The sequence below is a fragment of the Ipomoea nil genome, unplaced genomic scaffold (genome assembly GCF_001879475.1).
Source record: "Ipomoea nil cultivar Tokyo-kokei standard unplaced genomic scaffold, Asagao_1.1 scaffold1932, whole genome shotgun sequence".
Lineage (NCBI taxonomy): Eukaryota > Viridiplantae > Streptophyta > Magnoliopsida > Solanales > Convolvulaceae > Ipomoea > Ipomoea nil.
The window spans coordinates 3,392,709-3,408,701 of record NW_017618360.1 but is presented as its reverse complement, the minus strand read 5'-3'; the positions used below and the strand labels follow the sequence as shown (position 1 = coordinate 3,408,701).

The 15,993-nt window shown below is 31.0% G+C and overlaps 1 protein-coding gene across 2 annotated transcripts; it reads left to right on the top strand.

Moving 5' to 3' along the window:
- The first annotated feature begins 376 nt into the window (after positions 1-376).
- On the top strand, positions 377-1,766 carry LOC109193794 (myb-related protein Myb4-like). Of its 2 annotated transcripts, none has more exons than XM_019344608.1 (2): positions 377-683; positions 775-1,766. In XM_019344608.1, the coding sequence occupies exons 1-2, from the start codon at positions 392-394 to the stop codon at positions 1,473-1,475; spliced, it is 993 nt and encodes a 330-aa protein (XP_019200153.1). In that variant the 5' UTR covers positions 377-391; the 3' UTR covers positions 1,476-1,766. The 2 variants fall into 2 exon arrangements, with proteins under 2 accessions (XP_019200153.1, XP_019200152.1); XM_019344607.1 differs by having other exon boundaries at positions 377-686; positions 778-1,766.
- The last annotated feature ends 14,227 nt before the right edge of the window (positions 1,767-15,993 follow it).

Genomic DNA, 15,993 nt, shown 5'->3' with positions numbered 1-15,993 from the left:
TTCAATTCTTCGGTATATTATCGAACTGAATTGCCCGCCTTTAGTTGTTAGAGAGTCATCAAATTTTATATATTTTTCCTCACTTTTATGCCGCAAGTATTTAAAGAAGTATTATATGTATTCATTTATTTGTCCAAAAATGCGAGATTCAAAGAATATTCTATATTTCTTTTTGGTGGTGGTGGTGTTGTATTCTTATAAATTTGGTTTCCTAAAATTTTGAAGTATGCAAGTTAAAAAAGTGAAAAGGTGGACCAATGAGGCAATCACACCGTTAATATTTACATAAATAAGTTATTGTTTGCATAATTGCATATACATTGCTTGTAAAATATGCAAATTGTGAAAAACACATGCATTAAAATAATGTTAAAAAACAGCTAAGAGAGATATGGCCCGTACTTATTTAGTTTCAGCCTTATTTATTGGTCTGCTGCTCCCCAGTCCAGTCCAGTCCTGCCTAGAAAGGAAAGGCGCTGCCACTCTCTCCCTCCTCACAAACTTGTGGAGTTTTCTCTCTCTCTCTCTCTTTCTTGAATTTGGGAGAGAGATGGGAAGAGCTCCTTGCTGTTCTAAGGAAGGGCTGAAGAAGGGCCCTTGGTCTACCAAAGAAGATTTACTTCTCACCAATTACATTCAGCAACATGGCGAAGGCCAATGGAGATCTTTGCCCAAGAAAGCTGGTTGGTATCTTTTTTTTTTCTCACTTTTTTGGGTTTTTTGGGTTCAGTGATTGGTGATTAAATCGATCTATCGATCTGTGGAAACTAACAGGACTGCTAAGATGTGGGAAGAGTTGCAGGCTGAGATGGATGAATTATCTTCGGCCTGGGATCAAGCGGGGGAATTTCAGCCAGGAAGAGGAGGATCTTATCGTGCGCCTCCATTCTCTTCTGGGGAACAGATGGTCCCTTATTGCAGGAAGGCTGCCAGGTCGAACGGACAATGAGATCAAGAACTACTGGAACACTCATCTCCTCAAGAAGCTCAAGAGCTCCGGGATCGAGCCCAGAAAAATCGTCGCCTCCAAGAAAAAGGCGACGAAAATCGTCGCGCCCAAGAAACCCGGCGACGCCAAGAAGAAGCCCAAGCAGCAGCAGCAGCAGAGGAAAGAAAGCGACGATAATCAGCGCTACAAAGTCTACGCTCCCAAAGCCATTCGCCTCTCCTCCGGCGGGGTGTCGAGGAACAACAGCGTCGACGATATAGCCGGAAGTGTTTCTTCCAGTTCTGGGGAAGTGGAGAATAAAGCCATGGCGGATGGGTCGTCGTCGTCCTTCATTCCCTGGAACTTGTACGAGCTTCGAGACGACTTCTGCGCCGAAGTTCTCACCGCCGCCGCCGCCGGTGATCATCTCTCGCCGCAATGTGCACTCCCCGACGATTGCTTGCTGGATAAAGTGTACGACGAGTATCTCCAGCTTCTTTCCGAGAATTGTTTTCTTGAAGACGATCCATTTGGTGCCAATCTCTAATTTTTTTTTTTTCTTTTGCGACGAATCATGAAAGAATATGCTGATCGTAACTATTTAGTGACTCCGTTCCAGTTTCAGACTTTCTGTCTAGTTTTTGTATAATATTATTAACCAAAAAAAAAAAAAAAAAAAAAAAGTCTGTGGCACGTGACATGCATTGGGTCTTGAACCATTCCTCTTTTTCTTATTTTTAGTTTTTTTTTTTAATTTATTTTTCTCTGTATAATAGTAATAGTTGGTGTGTTTTTTTCTTCTTTAAATAATTAAAGGCCATGTTCACATTTCACATCACCAAAAATTTTATGAAGTTTATCATAACTGTGCTGATGATGAAAATGAACCTAATTTACAAAGTCTAATACCATGTACGAACAGGGCGTTTGGTTAGAGGAATTTTAAATTCTCATCCCACTTAATTCCCACCTAATTCCAAAGACTATTAAATTTCGTAGTTTGGTTGGAGTGCAATTCCCCCATTTTCATGGAATTAAAATCCCATGTCCCCCCCCCCCCCCTCCCTTCCCCCCTCCCCCCCCGGGATTTTAATTCCTGGGAAAAAAAGATAGTGATGAGTCAAAATTACCCATTCCTTTTTTAACCTAAAATTAATGTCTAACAACAATAATGGACATTTTTGACTTTATACTACTTATTCCCTTTCAATTCCCATGTATACCAAACATTGGAATTGAAATTCCCAGTAATTCTATTCCTGTCAACAAAACACTGGAATTTAAATCCCCACTTTATTCCCAGTAATTCAACTCCCATGGAATTACAATTCCTTTCCCACATAATTCCCCCGCTCCAACCAAACGCCCTGCAAAGGTTAGACTTTACAATCCGCTCTTAGCCACTATCTTAAAATAAACACGATTTTGTGATATTAATCGATAAATGATTACAAGTACTTATAAATTTGTAGTCATCAAATCAACAATCAGACCAAATTAGTTGGAGTTGTCGCTATTTCATGCAATGTGTTTGATGTTTCTCTTGATGATCTCAATCTTTTTTTATTATTACTATTATGGTGAAAGTGATATAGTCTCATTTTATGGGATAAATTGTCTTAGTCTTCGTCTTTTTTTTTTTCTTCTTTGTATACAAGCAAATCTTTTTGTATAAGGTTTTATTTTGAATGCAATGACTTTTAAAATTTACTTATAATGTAGAGGGTTAATTCTAGAATAATTAATTAACATAAATAATTACGATATACATTATAAATGATAAATTGTATTTTTAGTCCCCTTATTGTTAGCCTTTATAGGATTTAAATTAATTCTTCATTTTAATTTTTTTTTTGAAAGGCATTTTAAACTTTAGTCAATGTGGTATTCAATTTAGTCCTGCAACTGAAAACCACCTTGATTGAAATTGAAATTGATCAACTAAATTACATAAGAATCAACAATTAAAAAAAAAATGCTTATCTCTAATTCTCTATTATAACTTATTTCATTCATTATACAATTAAATACAAATGGGGTGAACGTTTTCCAATATAAAATTGAAAGTGGAAGCAAGTTGCCAAATATATATTGGGGCAAGAATCGTTTAGATTTGGTTGTCTTGACGTAGAGATGTCAATTGCTCTTCCTAATTATTTAATGGGTTATTCTTTTTTTAAAAAAAAATATTTGATGCATATAGATGTATGCTATATATCGACGATGAATAAGAAAATGCTATTTCATTTTTAAAAAAAAATCATCAATTGACTCTTTTTTACAAAATATTTATTACTACCTGAACTAATTTTTTTTTTTTACTAGGAAACTATTTATTTTGGATAAACAAAATCTATCTAATTTCCTAAACTTATCCGTTACCTATATAATAAGAAAAACTATTTCACTACTTTATATCTATTTTATTATTCGTTCTTTTCAATTTTGCTTCCCTAAAGTTTTTTTTAATATATTTTAGTCAGGACGGAGCCAGAAATTCGATTTGGGAGTGTGGGGGGGGCGGGGGGGACGAAGCAGTAGGGACGGATTCAGAAAATTTTTTCAGTAAAAGCGAAACATTAAAACAAAATAGATAATTTAAAAAAAAATTACCTAAGAAATATAGTTGTAACTATTGTTGGATATGTGCGAAAAATAAAACATATCGAAACTTTATAAAAATATTCATAACAAAATATGAAACATAATTAATTTAATAAAATAATTTAATTAGAAAACACATTATAAATTACACATCTCACTTTTAATATAAAAGAATGATATATATATATATATATATATATATATATATATATATATATATATATATATATATATATATATATATATATATATATATATATATAGACTTGCACTCGGGTGCGAACGGCTCAGCCAGGCGCGAAATAGGAATGGATTCTGTTCGTCCACGTGTCCAGATCTAATGGATGAGAAACACTGATTTTTTTAAAAAACGCGGTGGCATTTTCGTAAATAATTGAACATCGAAGTGCAAGTAAAATGTATTACAAGTGCATGTAAAATATATTATAGGTGCAAGTAAAAATTTACACTGAGCATCAATACTTAATTGCACTTATAGTTCTAAGTAGTTGCACCTATAGTTCTAAGTAGTTGCACACATAGGTATAAGTAGTTGCATCTAGGTGTATGAATGTTTGCGAGTGGTTTTCAGGAGTATTACTACCCGCTGAACTCAGATCAATGAATGTTAACAAGGCAAAATTACATGCACTCACAGGTGAAAGTAGTTGCACCTATAGTTATAAGTAGTTGCACCTATAGTTATAAATAGTTGCACATATAGTTATAAGCACACCCAGGTGCATGAATGGTTGCGGAAAGTGAATGCTAACAAGGCAAAATTACATGCACTTATAGGTGAAAATAGGTGCACTTATAAGAGATTTTACTTGCACTTCGATGTTCAATTATTTACGAAAATACCACCGCGTTTTTTTTTAAGTTATTAGATCTGGACACGTGTCGCGCGCTGATTCTTTCGCATTTCCTTCCTGGGCACTTATTCGCACCTGAGTGCGTCCCTATATATATGTATATATATATATATATATATATATGTATATGTATATGTATATGTATATGTATATGTGTGTGTGTGTGTGAGAGAGAGAAATATTAAAAGCTATTAATGTTCAATGCTAAAAGATTCAAACCCTTAACCTTTATTATTACCAAAGATGTTATCTACCAACTAATCTAACTCATTTCTTGTTAACAGTTAATAATTATTTTATACTAATACTAAAACTTGTACTATATATACATATATACATACAAATATTATATATGGGGTGGGGGTGGGGTGAGGGGGCAACTGCCCCCCCCCCCCCTCCCCCCACCTTGTGTGTGTGTGTGTGTTTTAGTCATATTTTCACTTAGGACTTTAAAACTTACTTTGAACAAGCTATTTGAGACCTATTTTGGGTGTATTAAGTTTTTAAAAAAATTTCAAAAATGTTTTAAAGGCTTGCAGTTTCAGCAATTGATTTTCCATGTTAAATCACCTAATTATTTTAATATTTTTTGATTATTATGGCTATTAATTGCAATTATGGAATTTTGCAATTTGTCATGATTTGATAATATTTTTAATTAGTAGTGTGATTTTTGTATCACAGTTTCAGAAAAGCATATGGACTCAGGGCTGGTTCTGAGCATGTCTAACATGTGCAACCGCACATGGCCCCTAATTTTTGGGTGGCCCGTATTTATAAAAAAATATATGTATAATGTATATATAGTATACAAGATTTCAAGCTGTGTAGGGAGATTGTGTCAGTTTGTGATAAGGTGAAATTGTGCCCAATTGACAGTTTCGGTGAAGTTGTGCCCAATTGACAGTTTCTTTAAAAATCCCCAAAAAATGTACATATATATATATATATATATATATATATATATATATATATATATATATATATATATATATATATATATATATATAGATTTTGAATCCGGTGCACACCCCCTAGTCAGCCGAGCTCGTGAGCACACTTCCTGGTCGTTGATTTCTTTTGATCAAGGGCTCGGATGGTGTTGTTTTATTCCCCATGTGCGCTAATTGTTTAGGTAAGAAGAGGTAATTTTGTACTTTGGCTTATGCTTTTATTATCCCTAGGCTTTATTTCCGGCGTGACTAAGCATTTCGATATTCATTTTTTAAGTTGGCCTTTTGGTTCTCTACGATTTGCTCTCATCGCTTCTGTCTGTATTCTTGCGCTTCTCATCTCTCTCGTCGATTGTTCTCCCTCCGTTCGGAGCCTTGCATCGCTTGTCCGGCGTCAGTGTCTCCATGGATGGGTCTAGCAGGAGGCAGTCTAAGCGACTTAGGGGTATCTCGTCTTCGTCTAGTGCGGGTACTATCTATCACCCTTCTCTCTCTCTTTTTTTTTTTAATTTCTTTTTTTGTTTGTTTTGTGATGTTTTTTCCCGGATTTTGGTGGGTTTGTTGCCGTAGCTAAGGGGATTGGATTCGGGTTTAGGATTTCCGATTTCTTGTGCGTTCGAAGTTCTTGGTTGTGTGTTTTTTCTGGGAGGTTATCATAGGGGGGTTATGTATTTTGCTTATTCTCTGTAATTAGGGTTTGGGGGGTGTGAGTGTGACAGTGGGGGTTGTTTGATTTCTTGGTTAGGGTTTTGGGGGTTTGTAGTCTAGGTTACTACGTTTCCTAGATTATGCTTATGATTTTTTGGCGTTTTGGCTCTTAAAATAGAGGGGAATAAAATCAGTCACTGAAATGCTGTGAACCTATCACATTCATGCGGTATGAAAAGCAAAAGGGGAGGTATTGAATAAGAAAAATATTTGCTTTAGTTGCTAATGGTTAAGACTGGTGAGATTGTTATGGTTTAGATTAGTGACTTTACTGTCTGGATTTTGGTAACTTTTTGTGCTAGAATTTAGTTTGTCATCTCTAATTTTTCATTCTCCTGTCGTGTTTTGGGCTGGAACTGAAACTTTCCTCTACTTAGTTGTGTAATGGCTTCTATTTCTCTGTGGTAGATATTCCAAACATTTTTTGTTGGTTTTTATCTTTTCTCATTAATTGGTAATTTTATGTATTTCATTTACACGTAGCTGAATCACTTAGTAAATCAATGCTAATGAATAAGTGCATTAACATTAGTAAATGAGGCTATGGAGTTACAGCAGTTAGGCATTGCAGTGGCTGTTAGGCTAAATGGAGTTGGGGTTGCAAAGGCAAAAAAAAAAGAAGAGACTGAAATGATGTCATTTACACTGAATTTGACTTGAGTATATAAAATTATTTGTGTTTCAATATACGGTTTTGGTTTTGTGTTCATACTATTGAGTATCTTTTATTGTTTTATAGTGTCAAAAAATATTTGTCAATGTTGCTTCTTCTTCTCAATAATACATTACATATGTATATAATAGAGTAACTTTTTACTCTTGGAGTCTTGGCAATTGCTGGCATTGAAACTTTTTCATGTGGTGTGTGCCGTTGTAGTAGTCTGACGTGTGCAGATTACTGGCATTGAACCTTTCATCATGTGTTGTTTTTTGTTTTTGTTATATTTATTTATTTTTAGGTGTGGACTTTGCATCATTTCGTTTTAAAATTTGCTCTATGTAATCATTCTGTATCTTGTGATTTTCATTCTTAAATCTTGACTGTAATAAAGTTTCAATATGAAGCTAAGTCTTTAATATGCATATTGCAAATTGCCATCTCTTGAAGTTTCAATAAAGTTTCATTCTTAAATCTTTAAAATTGTATTTTTGTATATATGTCTGGAATGCATGCATGAAATTGTATAATTTATTAGCAATGATTTAGGCTCCTTGATTATATATGTAATGGTTTTTATAAGAAAGAGAAAATTGTTTCTGGTGCTGCAGTTTTTTGCAGGAGATAGAAGACGTACGTGTAACAGTAGATACATGCATCTAAATCTACAATAATTTTATCTAGGATCCAAATAGTTGTTGGCTGCTGTAGTCAATAGCATATTAAGGTGCGCGCGCATCATTGTATGGTTTGTGCGCACAAAGTATTGGGCGTGTGCGTTTTATATGTTAGTGTTTTGAACATTTTTTGTTGATTTGCGCGTTTAAATTTGGTGCGTGTTAATTTCCAGGAAACAATGCTGTTGAAGAACGTGGGATTTGCAGCTACTGTTGGATGAGAATCAAGAATAGTTACAAATATTTTATAATTGAGACTATACTTCTCAGAATTTTTTTTGTCATATTGATGGGTAGTCATTGGGCGTAGGTTGTTTATTTGAGTATTGTTCTAAGTAATGAATATAGAAGTAATATTTTTAGGTGTGTGATTTTTTACTGTGATGCACACGTCAAGACGAAGAAACACACACACCCAAAAATCAATGTTTATTATTGTTTTTTTTTTTTTTTGTGTTTTGTATGTTATTATGATTATTTTTGGATTTCAATAATTGCGGTTGTGTGACAATTCATATTTGTTCGTTATTTCAGTTTATGCACACGCCAAGCTGTAGCAACGCACACATCTAAATCTCAGAAACCACATGTGTGCGCTAAAGTTATTGGGTGTGTGCTCCGAGTCATGTGTGAAGGAGTGTGTACGTTTTAATGGTTTTATGTGTGCAGTCTGCTGGCATTGAGACTTTTCATGTGGTGTGTGCATTGTAGTCTTTCGTTGTGTGCAGACTAATCGCATTGAAACTTTTCATCATTTTTTGTTTTTGTTATGTTTATTTATATTTGGGTGTCGCGGTGCTTTGGGGAGGGGGGGGGGGTGATTATGCGGTGTGAGATTTCGGTTTGGTTGTTGGTTTTTTAATTCTTAGACATTTGTATAGCTTTAATTACATGCTTGACAAATTAATTGAAATATGTATTTTATTATGTTAGTAATTAATTCAATTTTTATTTAAAAGTTAAAAAATTTATTATTGATAGTGATATGAAACTTAAGATTATACTGTTCATACTGTAATGCCACATTATTTTAGAGTATGTCATAGAAGTTCAATTTGAATTTTATTAAAATATCAAAATTTAGTTCCATTGGAATACAAAAACTTATAAAATTAACATGTGCGCTATAGTAGTTGAGTGTGTGCCGAGAGTTATTAATTGTTACACTTGATTCATTAGTGACTTCCTAGCCCTACAGTGTTTTGCACATGCCATATTATTTTAGAGTATGTCATAGAAGTTTAATTTGAATTTTATTAAAATGTCAAAATTTAGTTCACGCACACGCCTATTATTAATGTTTGTTTTAAAAAAAAAACAAAAAAATAAAAAATAAAAACAATGCTCCCATCCCTAAGCTTTGCACACGCCGGAGTACATATTCGCACACCTCCGCCAGTTCATCTCCGGTTTCCAAAAAAAAACTACACGTACTACTCTTACAATCTTCTTCTTTAAAACCAACGCATATACATAAATTCACGCACACACATATAAACTAAATTCGTAAAATTACAAAAAAAAAAAAATCTCATCCATACGATTTGCACACGCCATACTACATACACGCACACACCGTCGTACATAGTTAACTAAAAATATCAGCTCTCAATACAAATTATTATTAGTTATTACCTTTAATATTCTACCTAATATTATGCTCAAGATTACAATTTAATACTAACAAAATAAACTCAATACTAGAATTACTTTTTAATCCTTATGTTTTAAAACTGTCCATAATTAGTTTAAAAGAATCTTTCAATCTCAATCATCCATGGAACATGAATCAATGGATATCATGAAGTCTCATGATCTCATGTATCATAGGGGTTGCACCGGATTCGAAGCCTATATATATATATGTGTGTGTGTGTGTGTGTGTGTGTGTGTGTGTGTGTGTGTGTGTGTGTGTGCGTGCGTGCGTGCGTGCGTGCGTGTGCGTGTGTGTGCGTGCGTGTGTGCGCGCACACGCTCTCAATTGATAGTTATTTTAAAAATCCTGCCAAAAAAATATGTGTGTGTGTGTGTTTTCTAATCTCTTGATTCCCTTTCTTACTTTTAGCGGTTCCCAATTCTTAAATCTCAATTGACAAGTACCATTGTTAATTAAGAATGACAATTCTCAATTTAAAATCTCAAATAACAATTAGCATCTTCTATCGGGACCTTCTAATAATTAGTAATTATCATTATTTTTATTTTTTAATTCAATTTCCAAATCTCAATGAATAGTGTGGTGATATTGATGGAAATGAATTGTATATTGAGCTAAAATTGTTTAGAGAGATTTTATCGAAAGAAAAGAGAGGGGCAGTACAGTGAGTATATTGAATTCATTGAGACAGATGGGTTGTTTTTCAAATGCTACTATTACATATCGAATATTATCGACTATCCCAATAACTGCAAGTATGTTGCAAGAGAGACTCAATGGAATAATTTTAATCTCCATTGAAAATGAGCTTTTGGAAGAAGTTGATATCGAAAGTTTTATAGACGATTTTGCGTCTACATGTGCATGGTGCATGTCACTTTTTAAATAAAATTTTATATGTATTTTTTTATACAATATTTATATTTTGATACAACTTTTTGAACAATTATTATTTATATATAAAAATTACTTGAAAAAAAAAAAGAAAGAAAAAAAAGAGCCCTAAATTAAGATATTGCACAAGGCCTCAATTTTTATTAGAACGGCCCATCATATGGTTATGACAATTGAATATTATTTTATTATTGTTGTAATAATTTAGATTATGATGTTAATAATCATATTTTGAAATTCATTTGAATTTGCTTGTCCAAAACTAATATGATAATAATGATGATATTATTTAACATTTAATAATAATAATTATTATTATTATAACAAGTCTTTTCTATGCGCGATGCGCAAAAACATATGCCCAATATTTATATTTTTTTAAATAACTAACAAATTTTTACTAATTAAAATCTAAGTGAAATGAAATTTATTCATTATATTAATCTAATATATAATGAATATATAATGTCTTACAAATATTTTTTCATTAAATAATATAAGAAAATATATGGTGGATGCATGTGCATGGTAAAAGTAATGGAAAATATAACGGAAGTTATAGCGGTAAGGGTATTTTTGTCCAACAAATTGTATAGTACAACTCTAAAAGCACAATGTATGAAATGGTTAGCATTAAAAACATTGACATAAATGAGGGATATAACTTTGATTAACACTTATTATGTTTCTTGATTAAATGTTGTTCGGTTACAATTAAGAAAATTGATTATTCCGTTATTACTGTTATGTAATAATTATTAGAATTATTATAGTAATAACGATTATTGATTTTTTGAACCGATGGATCAATGTTTTGTGCCGTTACTATCATCATTTGTTTTGGATTTTGATATTATGATTTGAAATCATAATTTTGAAACTAGTTCATTCTTGATCCAAACCATATGTGTTAATAATGATAATACTTTGTAATATTTTATAGTTATTGTTATTAAATGTCATGGGTTACAATTGAGGAAATTGATTGTTCTGCTATTACTCTCACATAATAATTATTATTATTAGAGTAATAACGATTATCCGTTTTGAACTGAGGAATCAATATGTCGTAACATTGTTATCATTATTATTTTTGGATTCTGATGCCCACTTTGATTGAGTATGAATATTTGAGTTTATATTCATATTTTTGAGTTTGTTTTATGCATATAATTCAATTAAGTGCATAATATTATGATTTAAATTATGCAATTTAGTTTTGGGAGAATTTAATTTGTAAATGTCAACATATCATATGGTTTTGATATGGTTAGAATTTACAATTTTAAGCTAGTTCTTATAAAGTTTACTATATGCATTGGATCATTTCTTTATTGAGCCTATAAGTTAAAACTTTTCAATAATTGAAAAGTATATATGGTTATTATAAATTATTATTCAAATTTTATAATCATTTTATGTTTTGGATTTATGTTGTTATTTGAAAAATAATAATTATTTTATAGCTCATTTTAAATTGTTATTATGGTGCACAGTTTATTTGGATATGAGCTTATTAATTGAATTTCATACATAATTGTTCACTAGGATATCGTTATATTTTCTAGTTATGTGAATTAATTATGCCTTTAGAAATTGCATAAGGAAGTATAACTATTCCTTGTTAAGGTGAACTTTTTGTGTGGAATTATAAACGGTAGTGCATTATGTTTAAACACCTTTAGACCGTTTAGAATGTTCACTTGAGATTAAAAGTCTTTCCATATGTGAACTATTAAAGATTTGGAAAGATTACTCGCCATATGTGAGAAAATATGAACTGGGGAAAGGTTTCTCGGGAAATGACCAATGTGCTACTAGTTCCCTTGAAACATTACTCTGTCTAAGGAGCTGATTTTTTAATGAGACTCTGTCCCAACCAACTTTTCTAGGAGTATACTTGGAATTGTTTATCACAATGTTGCATAATTGTGTTTAGGCTTTAAAGTTGATGCCTACGATATTAAGAAACTCGTCTAGTGATCTTATAATTTTGATTAATTAAGTAGTAGCCACGGTATCTTTAATTAATTGAAATTTTGTGAGATCACATACAGTCATATACGTATTGATTGTGATTAATTATATGATATAATAAAATTTAGCCCACAGACAATTTTGTTATGTTTATATAATTAATTAGGGTAAAAATACCACAAACTATGATCGTAATTTAGCCCACAGACAATTATGTATCGTAATATAATTGTGGTGAGTTTTATCATTACAGATAGGAAAGTCAATTTATTTAACATATGCAATGGTTATAATATAAATAAATTGGCATCCTTTCAAAAAACAATGGCGTCTTCTATCATAAAGTTATGATATATGTACATATTCAAAGAATATTTTTATGTGTACATTTTGTGGTATTAGTCTAGTTTCTTTTATGTGTATTTATTGTACATGAAAAATAAAATTAGATTAATAGCTTAGTACATTAATATTCTTTTGTGTACAAATATCAAGTGATCAATATAATTTCATAGCTGAAATTATTAAGTTATTTTGATCACTTTGTGACTAATTACATACATAAAGTATAATAAAATCTACCCACAGAAATTTTATTATATTAATGTAAATAGTCAGAATAAAACATCAAATCATATTTCTTAATTTACCCACAGAAATTAAGAAAAGGAACGTGATTTGATAGTTTTATCATAAAGTTGTAGATGGATCTAATTGAATAAAACTTTAGTCCACAAGCAAGTTTTATCACTAGATTATATTCTTCTATCACTTTGATAATAATTTTATCGTAAAGTTTTAGTTGAGTCTAATTGAACAAAATTTTAGCTAACATAAAAATTTTGTGTCACTAGATTCTTCTATTTGATTCTCATAAAGTCTCAGTTGAGTCTAATTGAATAAATCTTTAGCATACAGGCAAGTTTTATGTCACTAGATTCTTCTGTTTAAACTGATGGTCAAGATAAAATTTTATCATACCAATTTTAGAATTTATAACTTTAAGGTCAGTTATAATTCTATGTCACTTGAAATTGTTACTGTATGTGGCTTACTTGATTTTTCAGCCCAACCACAATAGAGCTTTTGAATTTAGACATGATATACTTATGGATCCTTATATTGGAATTGTACATATATAGTCAAATTTCAACTAAAGCAATTTAATTTGTTTAAGTAGCTGGAAATTATGTTTGTTACATGTACATATTTAGCATGTCCAACTATGGTGGGGAATTATAATCCTTGTTAAATTAGTTGGACTTGAGGATCATTAGTTTGCATATCATTTAATCTCAATAATAACTTTATTAGTGGGAGTAATGGTTTGATCAGTGGGAGTGATCATTTGAAAAAATAAATATGATGTCACGTTTGATCAGTGGGAGTGATCATTTGGAAAGATCATTAAAGATTTCCCACTTCAAGATTGTTCCACTTTAAGGATAAGACACATTGCCTTGTTATTATAAAATCAATAGTTCAAATTATTGAACTACAAGTTGTGCAACATATTTCTTAAAATGTTGTGACATTAATAGTTTTTATTATAACAATGGCATTAAGTTTATGGTGAACTATCACGAGTTTGATTCTTTAGCATTTATTGGAGTCTTTCGTCTCATCAAAAAGCCTCAAAATTCAATGTAGAAAGACATAAAGCAAGCAAAGACTCATGATGTTAGTTCATATAGATGAATCTTGAGGATTTTTTGTTATGTTGATACAATATTTTTTTGTTTCATAATGTTATATTAATAAATCCTCGTTATTGCTCCCTGGCATGAAAGTTGGACTTTCTTTTTTGTGTTGGAGATTATTTATAAGGTGTATGTTTAAAGTTCCGTTTTTGGGCTTAGACTCATGGATTTGTTATCTAAACCGTTGGAATATGGACTACTCATTTACTATCTTTGGCTAAGTTTGAGCCTCTAAGTTAAAACTTTTCAATAATTGAAAAGTATATGGTTATTATCTATTATTATTATTATTCAAATTTTATAATCCTTTAAGTTTTGGATTTATGTTATTATTTGAATAATAATAATAATAATAATTTTATAGCTCATTTTAAATTGCTATTATGGTGTACAATTTATTTGGATATGAGCTTATTGAATTTCATGCATAAATGTTCGATCACTAGCATAACATTATATTTTGTAGTTATGTGAGTTTAATTAATTATGTCTTTAAAATTGAATGAGTTAGGAATTATAATAATCCCTTGTTATGTTGAACTTTATGTGTGAAATTATACACGGTAGTTCAATATGTTTAAGTTCCTTTAAACCGTCTAGAATGTTCACTTAAGATTAAAAGTCTTTCCATATGTGAACTATTTAAGATTTGGAAAGATTACTCGTCAATTATGCTTTTAGTGTGAGAAAACATGAATCGAGGAAAAGTTTCTCGCGAAGTGGCCAATGTGCTACTAGTTCCCTTAAAACATTACTCACTTGAAATTGTTTATCACATTGCTGCATAATTGTTTTTAGGCTTTAAAGTTGAAGCCTAAGATATTAAGAAAATCGTCTAGTGATCTTATAATTTTGATTAATTAAGTAGTATCCACGGTATCTTTAATTAATTGAAATTTTGTGAGATCGCATACAGTCATAGACGTATTGATTGTGATTAATTGTATATGACATAATGAAATTTAGCCCACAGGTAATTTTGTTATGCTTATATGATTAATTAGGGTAAAAACATCAAACTATGATCATAATTTAGCCCACAGGCAATTATGTATCGGAATATAGTTTTGGTGAGTTTTATCATTACAGATAGGAAAGTCAATTTATTTAACATATGGTTATAACGTAAATAAATTGGTGTCTTCTATCATAAAGTTATGATATATGTACATATTCGAAGAATGTTTTTCTGTGTATATTTTGTGATATTAGTCTAGTTTCTTTTATGTGTATTCATTATGCATTAAAAAAATTGGATTAATAGCTTGGTACATTAATATTTTTTGTGTACAAATATCAAGTGATCAATACAATTTCATAACTGAAATTATTAAAATATTTTAATCACTTTGTGACTAATTACATAAAGTATAATAAAATCTACCCATAGGAATTTTATTATATTAATGTAAATAGTCAGGATAAAATATCGAATCATATTTCTTAATTTACCCACAGGGATTAAGAAAAGGAACACAGTTTGATAGTTTTATTATAAAAGTTGTAGATGGATCTAATTGAATAAAACTTTAGCCCACATGCAAGTTTTATGTCACTAGATTCTTCTATCACTTTGATAATAATTTTATCATAAAGTTTTAATTGAGTCTAATTGAACAAAACTTTAACCCACGGATAAATTTTGTGTCACTAGATTCTTCTATTTGATTCTCATAAATTCTCAGTTGAGTCTAATTGAATAAATCTTTAGCCTATAGGCAAGATTTACGTCACTAGATTCTTCTGTTTAAATTGATGATCAAGATAAAATTTTATCATACCAATTTTAGAATTTATAAGGCTAGTTATAATTCTATGTCGCATGGATTGCATTGGCAACACATGTATTTTGTTAATCTCCAAAATTTTAGTCACTTGAAATTGTTACTGTGCGTGGCTTACTGGTTTTTCAACCCAACCACAATAGAGCTTTTGAATTTGAACATGATATACTTTTGGATCCTTATATTGAAATTGTACATATCTAGCCAAATTTCAACTAGAGCAATTTAATTTGTTTAAGTAGTTGAAAATTGTGTCTGTTACATGTACATATTTAATATGTCCAACTATGGTGGGGAATTATAATCCTTATTAAATTAGTTGGACTTGAGGATAATTAGTGTGTATATCATGTATGCTCAATAATAACTTTATTAGTGGGAGTAATGATTTGATCAGTGGAGTAATCATTTGAAAAGATCAATAAGATGCCCCGTTTGATCAGTGGGAGTGATCATTTGGAAAGATCATTAAAGATGTCCCAATTCAAGATTGCTCCACTTCAAGGATAAGACACCTTGCCTTGTTATTATAAAATCAATAGTTCAAATTGTTGAACTACAAGTTCTGCAACATATTT

Excerpts from the sequence above, each read along its gene's own strand:
- LOC109193794 (XM_019344608.1), top strand. The coding sequence starts at position 392 with ATGGCCCGTACTTATTTAGTTTCAGCCTTATTTATTGGTCTGCTGCTC. Across the intron at positions 684-774 it reads ATCTTTGCCCAAGAAAGCTG|GACTGCTAAGATGTGGGAAG; the intron begins GTTGGTATCTTT and ends GGAAACTAACAG.